Source organism: Pseudophryne corroboree, chromosome 3 (assembly GCF_028390025.1).
Source record: "Pseudophryne corroboree isolate aPseCor3 chromosome 3, aPseCor3.hap2, whole genome shotgun sequence".
Taxonomy (NCBI): domain Eukaryota; kingdom Metazoa; phylum Chordata; class Amphibia; order Anura; family Myobatrachidae; genus Pseudophryne; species Pseudophryne corroboree.
Window position 1 is genome coordinate 274,349,706 of NC_086446.1, and position 18,008 is coordinate 274,367,713.

The 18,008-nt window shown below is 46.5% G+C and overlaps 1 protein-coding gene across 2 annotated transcripts; it reads left to right on the forward strand.

Annotated features, from left to right (window-relative positions):
* Positions 1-5,272: 5,272 nt before the first annotated feature.
* Positions 5,273-8,289, forward strand: FAM110A (family with sequence similarity 110 member A). Of its 2 annotated transcripts, none has more exons than XM_063959122.1 (2): positions 5,273-5,410; positions 6,534-8,289. In XM_063959122.1, the coding sequence occupies exon 2, from the start codon at positions 6,666-6,668 to the stop codon at positions 7,662-7,664; it is 999 nt and encodes a 332-aa protein (XP_063815192.1). In that variant the 5' UTR covers positions 5,273-5,410; positions 6,534-6,665; the 3' UTR covers positions 7,665-8,289. The 2 variants fall into 2 exon arrangements, with proteins under 2 accessions (XP_063815192.1, XP_063815193.1); XM_063959123.1 differs by lacking the exon at positions 5,273-5,410 and adding an exon at positions 5,417-5,511.
* The last annotated feature ends 9,719 nt before the right edge of the window (positions 8,290-18,008 follow it).

Sequence of the window (18,008 nt, forward strand, 5' to 3'; positions counted from 1 at the left end):
GAGGAAGCGTGATGTGACGTCATGACGTTACAATTGCGCTCCCAATAACCTTGACAAAGTGACAGGCGCCGTCATGCTGCCAAACACCATGGTCTTGTTGCTTTGTAGCGCATTATAATTGTGGTAATGGCGGTCACAGGTGCAAAGTGTGTGGCAGGTGGTACTGCGTACCCGCTGCCAATTTCTTAAGGGTACTCTGTACCTGAGCGTACCGCATACTTGAACCACTGTTCACACGGGACATGTCGACACATGAAAATATCTACATGACATTTTAAAAAATATTTTTTTTAATTTACTTTTTCATACTTTACCATCCACATGGACCACGATTGAGAATAGTAACCTGTTCCGAGCGCAGCTGTAGTGGAGCGAGGCACCTTGTCCACAGCAGTGGACGCGGTGCACTAATTGGGGTTCCTGGTCATGTTATGCAAAAAACAACACCAAGAAAGTATACAAATATCATGACAACCTTTTGTCGTGCCGACTTGTCCTGTGTTGACCATTTTCATGTGTCGACCACGTTTGTGTTGACCAACAGTGGCTATTGATTGTCCACCTACTCCAGGTCGACCCATTGCACAATCAGACTATCACCCAGCTTCCAAACTTGCTCTTAAAACCTATCTCTTCACTCTAGGGGGGGTCATTCAGCTCTGATCGCTGCTGTGCTTTTTTGCACAGCAGGAGATCAGATCAGAACTGCGCATGCGTATGCACCGCAATGCGCCGGCATGTGGGACAGCTACAACGGGCATCGGCGGTCAGCAGTGGGATGGTGCGAAGGATCCATTCGCACGGGCGTACACAAGGTGATTGACAGGGAGAGGCCGTTTGTGGGTGGCATCTGACTGTTTTCAGGGAGTGTCCGGAACAACACAGGCGGACTCAAACGTTTTCAGGGAGAGAGTCTGACATCAGCTCCGCCCCAATCAGTAGGATTCAATTGCACTGGAAGAGTAAGTCCTGGGCTGCGCAGAGACTGCAGAAACTGAGTTTTAGCAGCTCAGCTACACATGTGATCGCACACTTGCACAGCAAAAATACACTCCCCCTGGAGGTCGGCGACTAACTGATCGCAGGACAGCAAAAAACGCAGCCCAGCGATCAGATCTGAATGACCCCCTAGGTTACTACCCCTTCCCTTACTCCCCAGCATATGCATTCCCCCTCTCAATTCCCCTCTCCTTATTTGTGCCGACCAACATTCCCTCTAGAATGTAAGAGGGACCTCTCTCTTTTGTTTATGAAATTGTGTTATATGCAGTTAGTAGTTAATATGTATATTTGTACATGTGTGAAATTGTCTGTTAAAGTTTGTACTCATGTAATATTTGTGATTTGTTGGATTCCCTATGCACAATGCTAGGGAACCCTAACATGGCTCTATAAAATCTAAAAATAATAATAATAAAAATATGATGATTATTATTAATAATAATATGAATAATAGTATGAATAATAATAATAATAATAATAATAATATGTATAGGATGAATTCTCATGATTAGTGCCTCTGCTCACAAAATGGCCATTTACGACAGGCACTAAGGACCTGATTCTGATTTGTACGTAAAACCCTACGCAGCTGCAATTATTCAGGCTACAGAATTAAGAAACAACTCAATTCAAGCAGCCACCCACAAATGACGAGACGCCCACCGGAGCCACCGCAAAATGTCAGCAACTGCATAAACACACGCAGCATCAGCACAAATACAAGGAGCAGCATCTATAGTTAGTCTATAGTTTTGGTGAATGGCTGCGAGAGCTGCGATGCTGGCGCGATGTTTTCTGCATGTGCGATTGTAGATGTAAGCAGAAACACACACCAAAATGGTCATAACATGCCTGTGTTTTTGCCGCTACTTCCTGTTACCTCCCCCAAACGGTCTCTGACTGTCAATCACTCTGAGAATAAATCACTGCTGCGAGTCGCAACGCAAAAATACCTTGGCACATGCGCAAGGTGCATGCACAGTCATCCGATAATCAGCTGTAAATACTGGCATTGTATACAAATCGGAATCAGGCCCTAAATGCACACAATGGTTTTGTTTTGCAGTACTGGGCATACTTGTCAGCTTTATAAAACTCCCCACTAGTGTTGGGGGCGATGGGCAGAGCATTGCTGATTACGTCATTTTGGCCCTGCTGTGCATTACCATGCATTGTGCAGAATCAGCAGGGCTACGTTGACAGTGGGGGTCATTCCGAGTTGTTTGCTCGTTATATTTTTCTCGCAACGGAGCGATTAGTCGCTAATGCGCATGCGCAATGTCCGCAGTGCAACTGCGCCAAGTAAATTTGCTATGCAGTTAGGTATTTTACTCACGGCATTACGAGGTTTTTTCTTCGTTCTGGTGATCGTAATGTGATTGACAGGAAGTGGATGTTTCTGGGCGGAATCTGGCCGTTTTATGGGTGTGTGCGAAAAAACGCTATCGTTTCTGGGAAAAACGCGGGAGTGGCTAGAGAAACGGAGGAGTGTCTGGCCGAACACTGGGAGTGTTTGTGACGTCAAACCAGGAACGACAAGCACTGAACTGATCGCAGATGCCGAGTAAGTGTGGAGCTACTCAGAAACTGCTAAGAAGTGTCTATTCGCAATTTTGCTAATCTTTCGTTCGCAATTTTGATAAGCTAAGATTCACTCCCAGTAGGCGGCGGCTTAGCGTGTGCAAAGCTGCTAAAAGCAGCTTGCGAGCGAACAACTCGGAATGAGGGCCAATATACGGTGAGAATCGGGTCACCATGCATGTCCTGCCCATTTCACTAGGAAGTGGGAGGGATGCAAGATAGTATTTTCCAGGAGCTCATGGTAAGGATGGAGAGGCTGATTTACCCCCGCCCTGTCATGTTGGCCAATCAATAACTGAGATGAGACTGCGTAACCTGGGCAATTAAACCGGTCACAGCTATATTTATCAATAACACAATCACATCAAACCAATGGCAGGGTAAGGAAAGGGAAGTGGTGCACAAAGGCTCTCCTACCGTTGAAAAACACCTGGGGCGTTTCCGTCTTAACCTTGTAGTGATGCGACCACGTCCCCTGCCATTTGGGACCAGCTACAATCCGCACAACACCCTCACCTGGTGCACAACCCGTATGGCCCATGCCGCATTATTACTGGAACCAGGCGTGCGACCACCTATTGGTGAGTATGCGAGGCAATCTGACAATTCCCTACTTATCATGCCTTGTGCACCACTCCCTCCCCGCGTACATACTGTGACAATCAAAATACCAGTTAACTGCTTATAAAAGGAACACAAGTACAGAAGGAAAAAAGAAATTCTTGTTTTAAAGTTCGTATTTATATATATATATATATATATATATATATTTCAAACACATCATACAAGCAGCGGCACTCGGAGACTTTCACAGGTGAAAAAAATGGTTATGTGAATTTATTCCATATTACAATATGATCAGGCCAACGTTTCGGGGCACACACGCCCCTTTGTCAAGGTGAACTTTTGGTTCACCTTGACAAAGGGGCGTGTGTGCCCCGAAACGTTGGCCTGATCATATTGTAATATGGAATAAATTCACATAACCATTTTTTTCACCTGTGAAAGTCTCCGAGTGCCGCTGCTTGTATGATGTGTTTGGAATATTGACTGTTTCCAGAGGGCACCGGAGCAAATATACTGTGAGAGGTGAGTGCCGGTCCTATACGCTATATATATATATATATATATATATATATATATATATATAAAATCAAACATCTCTGCCGGCACTCTGTCAAGTGGACGACTGGGCGCCCAGGTGCTCCATCCAACCAAGCAATGCACCGTCTATCACGGAAAGGATGGCACTCAGAGACTTAAAATAGTGAATCAAAAATGATTATTCCATGATCAACGTTTCGCTATGTTTTGCGTTAGTGTGATCTTGACAAAGGGGGTTGCACCCTGAAACGTTGATCAAGGAATACATTAATTATGACTCACTATTTTAAGTCTCTGAGTGCCATCCTTTCCGTGATAGCATATATATATATATATATATATATATACAAAGCACACTTTTACAATAATACATGTGATGACAATAAAAATGTATACCTTCATAATAACTGCCTGCTCCTTAGACCTATGCCTGGGTAGTACCCCTCCTTTTCGCTCAGAGGGCTGGGTAGGTGTCCTGGCTGCAGCAGTGAGAGAAGAGGTCTTCCGGACCCCTCGCCTGCAATTAGCCACACTGGCTTTCACTGGCCGGCGGGGGCGTCTTTGTACAAGAAGGGGGTAAGGCTTGCCTGCCGGCAGCCTTCCCCCGCACCCCCCCCCCCTCCCTGAGTATTCATGCCATTGGCCCACGGGCCACCTGGCGCCCCTCTCCCTTATCCAGCTGCGGCGGTCATTCCCGGCACCTTCGCTCCCTTTCTCTCAGAGATTCAGGAGTGTAGATAAGTGTATTTTTTAGGGCAGGATGTACTAACACTAAAATGCTATTTTTTGAGGTTTGACTGCATTCCCCATATGTATTAAGCTCCGGAAAGCAATACTTTCCAGAGATTGTACCTGATAGGCAACGCCATGGGCTTCTTCACACATAAATCCCAGAGGGATCCAATAGGATCTGCTCACCGTATAAGTGTACCGCTCCCCCTTGCATGGCTCGCTGCGCTGGCACTATTATATTCCCCCTCCAGGTCCACTGGGATGGTAAAGTATGAACACGTCGATTTTAATGAAAAAAATCATGAAAAACTAATATCGACTTTTTAAATGTCGTCATTTTGACCATGTCGGGAATTTGACCTTGTCGGGATTTTGACCGTCGGTCAATTGGTTGTCGGTATTTTGATTGTAGGTAAATTGACCGCATCCCATACAACCCACTCTTAGCCAAACTAATTGTAATATTGTGGAAGTATCAGAGCTGTCTTTATTACAGACATATTTCCTCATCCTATTTTTAACTATATATCCCTTTTATCATTGCCGCCACTTTTATAGGATTCAATTATTTTCATCTAAGCTACTTATAGAAAAGTGGAGACAAACCCTGAAAAAGGATAGTGCAGAGCTTGCAGATCTCCATACGCTGTGGGACAAGTTCCAGCAATTCACAGGTTGAAGATCTCATTGTGCTTGTGCTATTTTGGTTTTATTTTTACTTTTTATTTTGTAAAGAAACAACTTGAGCTAAAAATAAAGTATGTCATTAAATGTATAATTTTCATTAGAGTCACACCCTGTACAGAGACTCAGTCTGTCCCTATGAAGGGGTTAAATTCACCTCCTAAAGACAGATCATCCTATCCACAAACAGGAAGAGGTGTGCAGCCAGCTCCTGTGTCGGGGGTGGGGAGAGACAGCCCCAGGTGAGCAGTCTCACATCTCCAGAGAAAGGGTCGGGAGCAGTCTGAATGACCACCGCAGTCCGCAGGTATGCCCAGCGCTAGTTTAGAAGTGGGAAATATAACATTGCGCTGCAGGGAGTGTGGCTCTGGGACTGGAGGCGCCTATTGCACTGTATAACTGCTTGAGGTGAGTGCTCAGGTGACATGCTGCATGTTCCCATTGCGCAATCAACAGGCCTGCTGCAATCGTACAGTATACTATACTGATGTGTGTGTATAGCAGGGGAGGGGTAATCCTTGTTTTAATCTGATTGTCTCCTTTTGGGTTGCTGCCCCTTCCCCCTCCCTTTGTTATCCTAATGGACAGGTCATTGTGATCGGGGTGTGAGGCAGATGCCGGGCTGGCTAGTTGTAGACGCTAGTACTGTTGTTGCCCCAGCCCCCATCCCCAGGAGGAGGCTTTTGTAATGTGGGTCACTGGTTGCCCTGGTGATGCTGCCCCCTACTACTGCTAACACACGTCTGTGCCTTGTCATGTGACAGACAGCGGTACCCCCTACTGTGAGAGGTGTAGGCTGCCTAATGTATTGCAAAGGGACATTTACATGTAGCATTTGTAGAAGAGGGATCAGTTCTGCACTCACAGTGACACACTAGTCAGAAGTTGAAGCCCTAACTCTACAGTTCCATAGACGCCTGTCTCTCTCTCTCTCTCTCTCTCTCTCTCTCTCTCTCTCTCTCTCTCTCTCTCTCTCTCTCTCTCTCTCTCTCTCTCTTTTTTATTTATATATATATTTTCATACTTTGTACATATCGATTTGCTTTTATTTTAATTCTTCTTTGTCAGTTGCCGGGAGTGGAATTTTCCAGCTAGTTATCCACAGCAGAAGGACAGATGTCAGTGTGTGGGGATAGGGGGGGTTATATAGGAGGGGGTGATTCTGGTTGGCTACACTGCTGCTGGAGCTGTGTGGTGTGGGAGCTGCACAATTTGAAAAGGTGAAAGTGGAAAGGATTGGAAGAGAGTGGCAGAAGGGGTTGTCCGGTTAATATACAGATAGGTCCCGCCTCTAGCTGTGTGTGTGCTGCTGCTGCAGTCTGTGGCTTTGTGTGTGTGTGTGATGCTGTCAGACTGGCAGACACTTGTAAACCACAGAGGTAAGGGATGAACAGTGTTAATATTTCCCTTTCAATTGCACTTCTCACCAGGGGCTGTTTCTCAAGCGACAGATCTGTTGGATGCTGCAGGCTGGAGTGCTGAAGAGGAGGCAGAGTGTTGTGTGATGTAAAGATCACTTGTCCGCACAGCAAAGCAGTGAGTGAACACCAGCGAAAGAACCCATGCCTGTCGGCACGTTGCAGTCTGCTGGGATGGGTGCTCCTCTCACTTCGGTGATGCCCTTCCGCATCCTGAACAAAGGCCCTGAATACTTTCGGCGTCAGGTTGAGAGTGGGGCTCGGAAGCCCAGTGCAGTAGAGAGACTGGAGGCTGATAAAGCCAAGTACGTCAAAAGCAAACAAGTAGCCACTACCAAACAAGAACCGGTCAGGCCAACATTGTCCAGGCAGCCACTTTTCTCTCCAGGTGTTCGAAGAGTCCTACTTACACCTAACCGGAGGGGGTCCCCCGCTGCACATAGGGGAGAAAATCGAGGTCCCAAAAGCTCTCTGAATCTGGAGATACTTAATAACTTGATCAATATTTGTGACAGCCCTTTGACATCTCCTCGTGCAGACATGGTGCCATGGCAGGAAACGGAGAAACCACAGAATTCATCCACCAGAAGCACTCCTATCAGTCACCGAACTTCCAGCACAATGGCTATACGGAGAGTGGACGTTCGGCCTGGTGATGCATTGCACCCTCTCCAGTGTCCAAATATTATTGTCACCCCAGTGGTTGAGTCTCCTGCAAAACCGTGTCTTTCCACTGAAAATTTACTTTGCTCCCCGACAGGAACCCCAAGTGACCCAGGGAAGAGGCAGACCCTTCTGCATCGTTCCAAGTCTGACTTGAGCGACCGTTATTCTCGTGCCAGCGCTGACCTTGAACGTTTCTTCAACTATTGTGGGCTGGACCCTGGAGAGGTTTCAAACATTGGAGCAGAGCATTTTGTCCGTGCAAGTTCGGATATTGTATCTGTCAAGTTTCACAGTGTTAGTGCAGAAAGCTCAGAGTATGCCCAGTCTCAGGTCAGTGCGGCCACTGCTGAAGAGACGGCGGTGGCGGCAGCCACGCGAATTCCTTACGGGATTTCAATCATTGAGCGAAATGCTAGAGTCATAAAATGGCTGTATGGACAACGCCAAGCAAGAGAGGTCCAAAAGATGGCCATGTAGTAGATTGTGTACATTTTCTGGACATAACATTTGTCAGACTGGAGAGTTCTGTGCTCTGTTACAGTACATGGTACGACCACCCCATTTGGGAGTATTGAAGAATTTCATAGTGTTAGTAATCCCTCCCTCCTTTTCCCTCCTCCTGCTTGTATTGGGACACTGAGAAGTAGCATGAGGTGCTGATCATGAAGCTAGATCTGTATTTATTGTATTATCCATCTAAATCGTGAGCAGCTAACGTGGTTCTCCTGCCTTTGTATGTGAACTACAAAACACAACATACCAAGCTGGCATGGCATGCTGTGACTTGCAGTTCTCCAGCAGCTGGAAAGACACAGGTTGTTTATTGCTAGATGTATATCATTTGTAGTGTGCATATTCTAGCTTTGCTCTAAAAGCACAAATACACCCTCCGTTCCCTGCAGCTCTTTTATGTGTGATAAATAGAGCTAGTTATGCCTTAATGCCATTCCTGCTCCACTGATTTACTTGAATCTACCCTTTATCAGTTATGAGCAATTATCAGTTGTTGTTGTTATATTATAACTGAGCCTCAAAGTTCAGTGTTACATAAATGGTAGAACCTGTTTTAGCAAATTGCAATAAATTGTTCTTCCCTTTTTTAGCCTCTGTCATTGTCACAAATTTGTGTGATGTGTGTTAATGTTGTGTAGGAAATGACACTGTCTCATATTAGGGCATATTTATTTTTGTCCTTAATGACCATTTTATGCTTTAATGTTCAGACTAAACTTCCTGTTTGGATGATATGCCAGCTCTACCAAGAATAACCTTTTATTTAATAATATTGTTGGCTATGGGACAAATGGACTTTCTGTTCGCAGAGTGGAGTAAATGTTACTTTGTTTTATGGCCATTATATAAGGAAGCCAAGAAAGAGGAGTTAGGACCCAGCAATGAGTTAAACAATTTGGGCAGTTGCCACTATTTGCTTAGGCTGTGGAAAGTTAGTTCTGTTTGATATTCATGTCTTTTTGTAAGAATGTCTGACAGGAGCACAAAATCTGACTTTCACGTAGAGTAGTGAGTCTATTAGCATTGATGTTAACCCCCAGGTTACCCTGCTGCTAAGAGGGGGCAGAGTGGACACATTCTTAATGGTCATCTTGTACAGAACACGTCATGTGCAAAGTTATCTTGTTGCACTATAGTCTCCACTATGACACACTTACTAACCTTGATTATAGCATACTTCTGAATTTTAAATACATAATGGGGATAGATTTACTAAAGCTTCTAAACAGACATGATGATGTTGCTCCTAGCAACCAATCAAATTCAAGTATCATTTCTCTAATGCATTCTAGAAAATTTTAGCCACCTTTTTGTTCTACTTTACTATGACCTTGTAAATACGAAATCAAGAATTGTATCTACGATGGCAAAACAGTGGTATTTTATTCTAAGGTTTTATTTTTATCTTTACTGAAAAACCAAGTCACTTAAATTCTTGGATTATGGGGCAGATTTATTAAGCCTAGTGAAGTGATAAAGGTGGAAGGCGATAATACACCAGCCAATCAGCTCTTAACTGTCATTTTTCAAACCCAGCCTGTAACATGGAAGTTAGGAGCTGATTGGCTGGTGCGTTATCATCTTCCACTTTATCACTTCTCCAGGCTTAATAAATCTGCCCCTATATCTGCAATTTAAAGACAGTGGCAACTATACTGATGACATCACTATGACGTTTCCAGGCTTCTATAGATGATCCTGAAAGTACAGTACTTTCACATTGGATCTTTGATAGACGTTTGTATGCCTGGGAGTATAATTAAAAGGCTCCTCGCCATGCTACTGGAATCCAGTGGCTGCTAAGATCTGTTGGCCAAGTCTATTTATAATATTCAACAGACAGGAAGTTGTTAATGAGATGGTAAAAACTGATTAAATGCCTTATAAACTACAGCACCCAATCGGGTTCTAAATGATAATTCTCTGGTAAAAGTTACAAAAATAAAGCCAACATGTGTACACCTAGCCCCATATTATTAAATAACCCTTATTGTGTTGCCTTTTAGGTACTGTGGATAGAGTGGGTAACCGCCATGCATGAAGGAAGTATTGCTCTGCAGGATGTGTAGGGAGTGTGTGCTGAAGGTTGCATGTTTTGAATGTGAAGGTGTTGTGTGCAGGACACTGTTCAACTGTTTGCTGTGCATTACTGCACTGTAAGTAAATAAGCCCCACATCGAATTACAGAGCATATTTTATGGATAATGTCTGTGTAAGACCAAAATAATATTTGGATTTCCAAAGGAACTACTATGAATGCGACACAGAACCCTAGTCCCAGGCTTCACAGCACTGACCCTTGCTGCAGGTAACTTAAAATGTGTCATTTCATTTAAATGAAACTTGTATATGGTGTGAGTAAAAATGTCCAGCACGGACATACTGCACATCTGTGGTTTCCTGAGTTGATGAGTTGTATATGTGTTGAAGCTGTTTGGAGAATACTGTGATTGGTGCTGAGCTGAGTGCGGTTAATACTGGTTGCTGTGTAAGGACAGTGTTTGTGCTCAGGACAATGTGTCTCTCATTAGCAGGCCCTGTGGGTTGCAGGATTCCCAATGAGCTTTTTGTCTTTATTTGCTGCTTCCAAACTATTTTATTGTTTAGGAAAAAGGCTTTTTATCTTGATAGTAATGAAAGAACCAGTTAAGGTCTGATTTCACCCACCCCTCATCCCCTCCTCAGTCTCTTATTTATGTATTTTTCTGTTGTGTGCAGTCACGACTGAGCAATGTTTCCCAAACTCTGTTACCAAAGCCCTCTTACAGTTCATATTTTAAGGATATCCATGTATGAGCATACATGGTTACATCAAAATGTCAAAAGTACTAGGTAAGGCACCTGTGCAGTGGCGGAAGTACCGGAGACAATGGAGTCGGTTATCGCCGGGCTCCAGGTCTCCATTGCTCCAGTATCTGAGCCGCCAGTTGACGATTACATCTGGTACAGCCGGGGAGAGAGGGAAGAGTCATGAGGAGTCTGGGTACAGCAGAGCCGCCATCGGGGGGGCCTGTCCTGGGAAGGAAGCAGCAGGAGCTTAACCCGCCTATTTTTGAGCTGGGTAATGAGATGGTGGGCTTGTGCCAGGACCAAGCGCCATGTCTTGTTTGGGCACATGAGCCCAGGAGAACCTACTGTGGTAAGCTTGGACCCGTGCCACTGCCTGTACAGTGCACATTACACTGATTGGGGAGAGCTTTGTGTGTGTGTGTGTGTGTGTGTGTGGGGAATTCGTGTGTTTTTCATAAGTGGGGAGCTATAGTAAGGGGGGTACACATGGGGAGATTGGTGCTGAGCGATATATCACAGACCGCTCAGCACACATATCTCCCCCTACTCAGCGCGATGTGTGCTGAGCGGAGGGGGCGCTCACTTCACACAGAGGTGAAGTGAGCGACCTGACTAGATTGGCCTGTATGGCACAATCTAGAGTCAGCGATAGTGACGCGCAGGGCTGCGCATCGCTATCACTATGGGGCATACACACGGAGCTATGTATACGTCATTTCTAAGCAATCTAGTCGCTCCGTGTGTACCCCTCTTTATGGAGAGAGCTGTGTGCAGGGGGGGCCTCTGTGTGAGGAGGAGAGAGCTTTATTATGAAGGGGGGATCTGGGTGAGGGCTAGAGCTATATTTATATATACATTAGTATTGGACCCGAGGCAGCCAGGGTACTGTGAGGTCTTAATTCAGCTCCCCCCAAAGGGCACCGCCAGGGCTGCCCACCACATGGCACCTCTACTCTGCACTAGACTACTGGGGGGGGGGGGGGGGGCAAACTCTATCATTCTTCTGGGTGAGTAGGATAAACTTAAGCCACTGCACCTGCAGCATTGTTACTGTTAAATCCAGGGCTGTGGACTTTGGGGTCGATTCAATTCGGCAACTTATGAATAGCGCCCGGAATTAGCTCCCGACACTATTCAATTCAACTGCTAGTTACCCGCAATTGTCGCAAATTCTTCTCTCATCCCCGGGGGATGAGAGAAGAAACCCGACAAAAGTGCTGCCTCGCGGCCGGCGCGAGGCTGATTCTGTCGGGAATCAGCCTCGCGCCGGGGAGTTAAATCGGAGAATGCCCGTTCTCCTGACAATTTAACCTGTTTAGTCGGCGAGAACGGGCCATCGCCGACTTAACTGGAGCTGAATTGAATAGCATCTGGAGCTAATTCCCGGCGCTATTCATAAGTTGCCGAATTGAATCGACCCCTTTGAGAACTGAATTTCAGAAACTATAGTTTTGGTTCTTGGAGCATCTCAGGATCACAGGTGAAATAATTAGAATAATGTAGATCCAGTCACTGGTTGGTACACCTGTGCTCTTGATGGATCATGGACTTGTCATAGGGGAGGTCCCTGCAACTGTGGGTTTTTCTAAACAAGGACATGCATACTCGTACACTTTGTATCAGCGATCAAATTTGCACCTTATGATGCGTTGTTCTTTAGGCTTATGCACACAGGCATTTTTTTTTTCAGTGTTCCAAGAGGTATTTTTGACTATAGGCAGTTGTTAAAAGGAGAGAAATGCAACTGGAGTTTTTGTAAATCTGCACATTGGGTTTTCTGTGCACCAATAAAGACTCATATCTTTGTCTGGGTCTATACATTTGAGTTATAAGCAAATGTAGTAGTAGTAGTAGTCCTCCTCCGCAGGAGACATGGGCACACTATAAGACTTTGAATGGGTGTGAACTGGCTCCTCCCCCTATGTCCCTCCTCCACACTCCAGTTAGATTCTGTGCCCAGCGAGACTGGATGCACACTGAGGAGCTCTCCTGAGTTTCTCAGAAAAAGACTTTCTTTAGGTTTTTTATTTTCAGGGAGACCTGCTGGCTACAGGCTCCCTGCATCGTGGGAGTGAGGGGAGAGAAGCAGACCTACTTCTTAAGAGTTCAAGGGCTCTGCTTCTAAGGCTACTGGACACCATTAGCTCCAGAGGGTTCGATCACTACGGTACGCCTAGCTGCTTGTTCCCGGAGCCGCGCCGTCACCCCCGTCACAGAGCCAGAAGATTGAAGCCAGGTGAGTATGAGAAGATCAGAAGACTTCAGTGACGGCAGAAGACGGCTTGAGGTACCGCGCAGCAGTCGCGCTAAAAAGCGCGCCATGCTCCCACACTGATCACGGCACTGCAGGGCGCAGGGGAGGCGCCCTGGGCAGCATGGGGGGCCGCAAATACCACTGGCATAAAGTATAACAGTGCCCAGGCACTTGTTAAGGGACCGCCGCCAGTATAAAGAATTTTGAGTGGGACTGAAGCGTGCCATGTCGGGGGCCGGGCTTAGCCGCATAGCTCTCACCAGCGCCATTTTTCTCTTCACAGACGGCTGCAGAGACGCTGGCCCTGATCCTCCATACTGCTGTGCAAGTAACAGGGTGCAAAACAGGGGGGGGCGGGCACTAGTAATTGGTGAATTATATTATTTAATAAAAGCGCTAGCAGGTGTCTGGGCAGTATTGTTACTGACTTCAGAACCGGGATAGGCTCGGGGTGTGAGCTGGCTGAACTCTCTCTGTCTTTCTAACAGGCTCTGCTGTGGGTCTGTCCCCTATAGCTCAGTGTGTGGGTGGCTGTCGGTACGTGTGTGTGTGTGTGTCGACATGTCTGAGGCTGAATGCTCTTCCCAGGAGGAGGCTGGCGTGGGGACAGACAGTTCTGTGAGAGTGAGTGTCGGCACCGCCGACGGATGATTGGGTCAATATGCTGAGTGTTTTAAATACAAATGTGACTAAGTTGGCTAAGCGGTTTGACAAATCTGAGTCTAAGAACCAGACATGGAGGAAATCCATGGAAGATGCTTTGTCACAGGCCCAGACCCCTTTGGGGTTGCAGAAACGTGCATTTGCCCAGACAGCAGATACAGATACCGACACGGACTCTGATTCCAGTGTCGACTATAGTGATGCCAGATTACATCCAAAACTGGCTAAGAGTATTCAGTACATGACTGTGGCGATAAGATGTTTTACATATCACTGAGGACCCTGCTGTTCCTGATACAAAGGACTGTATGTTTAAAGGCAAGAAACCTGAGGTAACGTTTCCTCCCTCTCATGAACTGAATGCACTTTTTGAAAAAGCTTGGGAAAATCCTGACAAAAAGATACATGTTCCCAAAAGAATTCCAATGGCATATCCGTTCCCCTCTGGGAACAGGGACAGCTGGGAGTCAATCCACACGGTAGACAAAGCTTTATCACGTCTATCCAAAAAGGTAGCGCTTCCGTCCCCTGACACTGCAGCCCTGTAGGATCCTGCGGATCGTAAGCAGGAAAATACCCTGAAATCCATTTATATCACTACAGGTCGGGTCGCTACTCAGGCCCGCTGTTGCGGCAGCATGGGTGAGTAGCGCTATTGAAAAGTGGGCAGATAACTTGTCATCTGAGGTAGATTCCCTAGACAAGGATAGTGTGCTTTTGACCTTGGGGCATATCAAGGACGCTGCAGCGTATTTAAAAGAAGCGGTAAGGGATATTGGCCTTTTGGGATCAAGGGCCAATGCCATGGCAGTCTCTGCTAGGAGAGCATTGTGGATTCATCAATGGAGTGCTGATGCTGACTCTAAGAAGGCGATGGAGTCTTTACCATTTAACGGTAGGGTCTTGTTTGGTGACGGCCTCACTGACCTGGTCTCTGTGGCTACCGCGGTTAAGTCATCTTTTTTTGCCTTATGTTCCTGCACAGCAGAAGAAATCGCCTCACTATCAGATGCAGTCCTTTTGGCCCAACAAATTCAAAAAAGGACGTGGGTCCTCCTTCCTTGCTGGAAGGGGAAAAAGGTCACAGGCTGTGGCAAGTTCCCAGGAGCAGAAGTCCTCACCGGCTTCTACCAAATCCACCGCATGACGCTGGGGCTCCTCTGCTGGAGTCCGCTCCGGTGGGGGCACGTCTCAAACTCTTCAGTCAGGTCTGGATGCACTCGGACCTGGATCCTTGGATAGTAGAAATAGTAACCCAAAGGTACAAGTTAGAGTTTCAAGACGTGCCCCCTTACCGATTTTTCAAATCGGCCTTGCCAGCTTCTCTGCCAGAAAGAGAGATCGTAAGCGCTGCGATACTAAAGTTGTGTCAAAATCACGTGATTGTCACGGTACCCCCGTCTCAACAGGGGGAAGGTTTTTATTCGAGCCTGTTCGTGGTCCCGAAGCCGGATGGCTATGTTAGACCGATTCTAAACCTGAAATCCTTCAATTTCTTTCTAAAAAGATTCAAGTTCAAGATGGAGTCTCTATGAGCAGTGATCTCCAGTCTGGAGAAGGGGGATTTTATGGTGTCGGTCGACATAAAAGATGCCTACTTACATGTCCCCATATATCCTCCACATCAGGCTTATCTGAGATTTGCTGTGCAGGATTATCATTACCAATTTCAGACGTTGCCGTTTGGTCTGTCCACAGCTCCGAGGATTTTCACCAAAGTAATGGCGGAAATGATGGTTCTCCTGCGAAAGCAGGGAATCACAATTATCCCATACTTGGACGATCTCCTCTTAAAGGCGAGGTCCAAGGAGAAATTGTTGAAGAATGTTGCTCTTTCACTGACGATTCTGCAACAACATGGTTGGCTCCTAAATTTGCCAAAATCACAGTTGGATCCAACGACACGGCTATCGTTCCTGGGTATGATTCTGGATACAGAGTTAGAGAGTTTTTCTTCCAGTGGAAAAAGCTTTGGAAATACAGAACATGGTAAAACAGATTCTGAAACCGGCAAGGGTGTCAGTTCTTCACTGCACTCGGTTGCTGGGGAAGATGGTGGCGGCCTACAAGGCCATTCCGTATGGCAGGTTCCATGCCAGGTTGTTTCAGTGGAACCTGCTGGACCAGTGGTCCGGGTCCCACCTGGACATGCACCGGAAAATTATTCTATCTCCCAGGACAAGAATTTCCCTTCTGTGGTGGCTGCACAGTTCTCACCTTCTGGAGGGACGCAGGTTCGAGATTCAGGATTGGATCCTGGTGACCATGGATGCAAGCCTCCGAGGCTGGGGAGCAGTCACACAGGGAAGAAACTTTCAGGGAAAGTGGTCAAGTCAGGAAGCTTGTCTACACATAAACATTCTGGAATTAAGAGCCATCCACAACGGCATACTGCAAGCAGAACATCTTCTTCGAGGTCTGCCGGTCTTGATTCAGTCAGACAACGTTACAGCAGTGGCGTACATAAACCGCCAAGACAGAACAAAGAGCAGAGCAGCGATGGCCGAGGCCACGAAGATTCTTCGCTGGGCGGAAAGACGTGCCAGCGCTCTGGCAGCGGTCTTCATTCCAGGAGTGGACAACTGGGAAGCAGACTTCCTCAGCAGACACTATCTCCATCCAGGAGAGTGGGGTCTTCATCAAGAGGTCTTTGCAGAAGTGACAAGTCGTTGGGGAGTTCCTCAAGTGGACATGATGGCGTCCCGCCTCAACAAGAAACTACAGAAATATTGTTCCAGGTCAAGGGACCCTCAGGCAATAGCGGTGGACGCCCTAGTGAAACCGTGGGTGTTTCAGTCGGTTTATGTGTTCCCTCCACTTCCTCTCATTCCGAAGGTGATAAAAATTATAAGAAGAACAAGGGTTCAGGCGATCCTCATTGTTCCAGATTGGCCAAAAAGGGCCTGGTATCCAGATCTTCAGGAGTTGCTCATAGAAGATCCCTGGCCTATTCCTCTTCGGGAGGACATGTTACAACAGGGGCCGTGCATGTATCAGGACTTACCGCGGCTGCGTTTGACGGCGTGGCGGTTGAACGCCAAATCCTAGCCCGAAAGGGTATTCCCAGTGAAGTCATTCCTACACTTCTTCAGGCTAGAAAAGAAGTAACGGCAAAGCATTACCACTGTATTTGGAGAAAATATGTGTCTTGGTGTGAATCCAAGAAGGCTCCTACGGAAGAATTTCACCTGGGGTGGTTGCTCCATTTCCTACAAGCAGGTGTGGATGCGGGCCTAAAGTTAGGCTCTATTAAAGTACAGATTTCGGCCTTATCGATCTTTTTTCCAAAAGAATTGGCCTCCCTTCCAGAAGTTCAGACCTTCGTAAAAGGCGTGCTGCACATCCAACCTCCCTTTGTGCCCCCGGTGGCACCATGGGACCTTAATGTGGTGTTGCAATTCTTGCAATCACATTGGTTTGAACCTTTGCACAAGGTTGAGTTAAAATTCCTTACTTGGAAAGTGGTCATGTTGTTGGCCTTGGCGTCTGCAAGGCAAGTGTCTGAGTTGGCGGCTTTGTCTCACGAAAGCCCCTATTTGATTTTCCATGCTGATAGAGCGGAGTTGAGAACTCGTCAGCAATTTCTGCCAAAAGTGGTTTCATCATTTCATGTTAACCAGCCAATTGTGGTGCCAGTGGCTACTGACGCCTTGGCGGAGTCAAAGTTTCTCGATGTGGTCAGAGCTTTGAAGATCTATGTCGCCAGAACGGCGCAGATTAGGAAAACAGAGGCTCTGTTTGTCCTGTGGGCTCCCAACAAGATTGGGGCTCCTGCTTCTAAGCAGACTATTGCACGCTGGATTTGTAATACGATTCAACAGGCTCATTCTACGGCAGGATTGCCGTTACCGAAATCGGTGAAAGCCCATTCTACCAGGAAGGTGGGCTCATCCTGGACGGCTGCCCGGGGAGTCTCGGCGTTACAACTTTGCCGAGCTGCTACTTGGTCGGGTTCAAACACCTTTGCAAAGTTTTCCAAGTTTGATACCCTGGCTGAGGAGGACCTCTTGTTTGGTCAATCGGTGCGGCAGAGTCATCCGCACTCTCCCGCCCGTTCTAGAGCTTTGGTATTAAACTCATGGTTCTTGAAGCATCCCCAGCATCCTCTAGGACGTATGAGAAAATAGGATTTTAATACCTACCGGTAAATCCTTTTCTCTTAGTCCGTAGAGGATGCTGGGCGGCCGTCCCAGTGCGGGCTGTATCTGCAGTTTGCTATAGTTACGCTTATGTTGCGTTGAGTTTAGTCACTCTGTGACTGTTGTTGGTCATGCTATTGTTGTTGAATGCCATGTTGTACGGCGTGTTAGTGGTGTGAGCTAGTATGTACTTCACCTTAGTTTAAAATGGTTAAATAAATCCTTTCCTCGAAATGTCCGTCTCCCTGGGCACAGTTTCTATAACTGGAGTCTGGAGGAGGGGCATAGGCGGAAGAGCCAGTTCACACCCATTCAAAGTCTTATAGTGTGCCCATGTCTCCTGCGGATCCCGTCTATACCCCATGGTTCTTGAAGCATCCCCAGCATCCTCTACGGACTAAGAGAAAAGGATTTACCGGTATGTGTTAAAATCCTATTTATTATTATTATTATTATTATTAT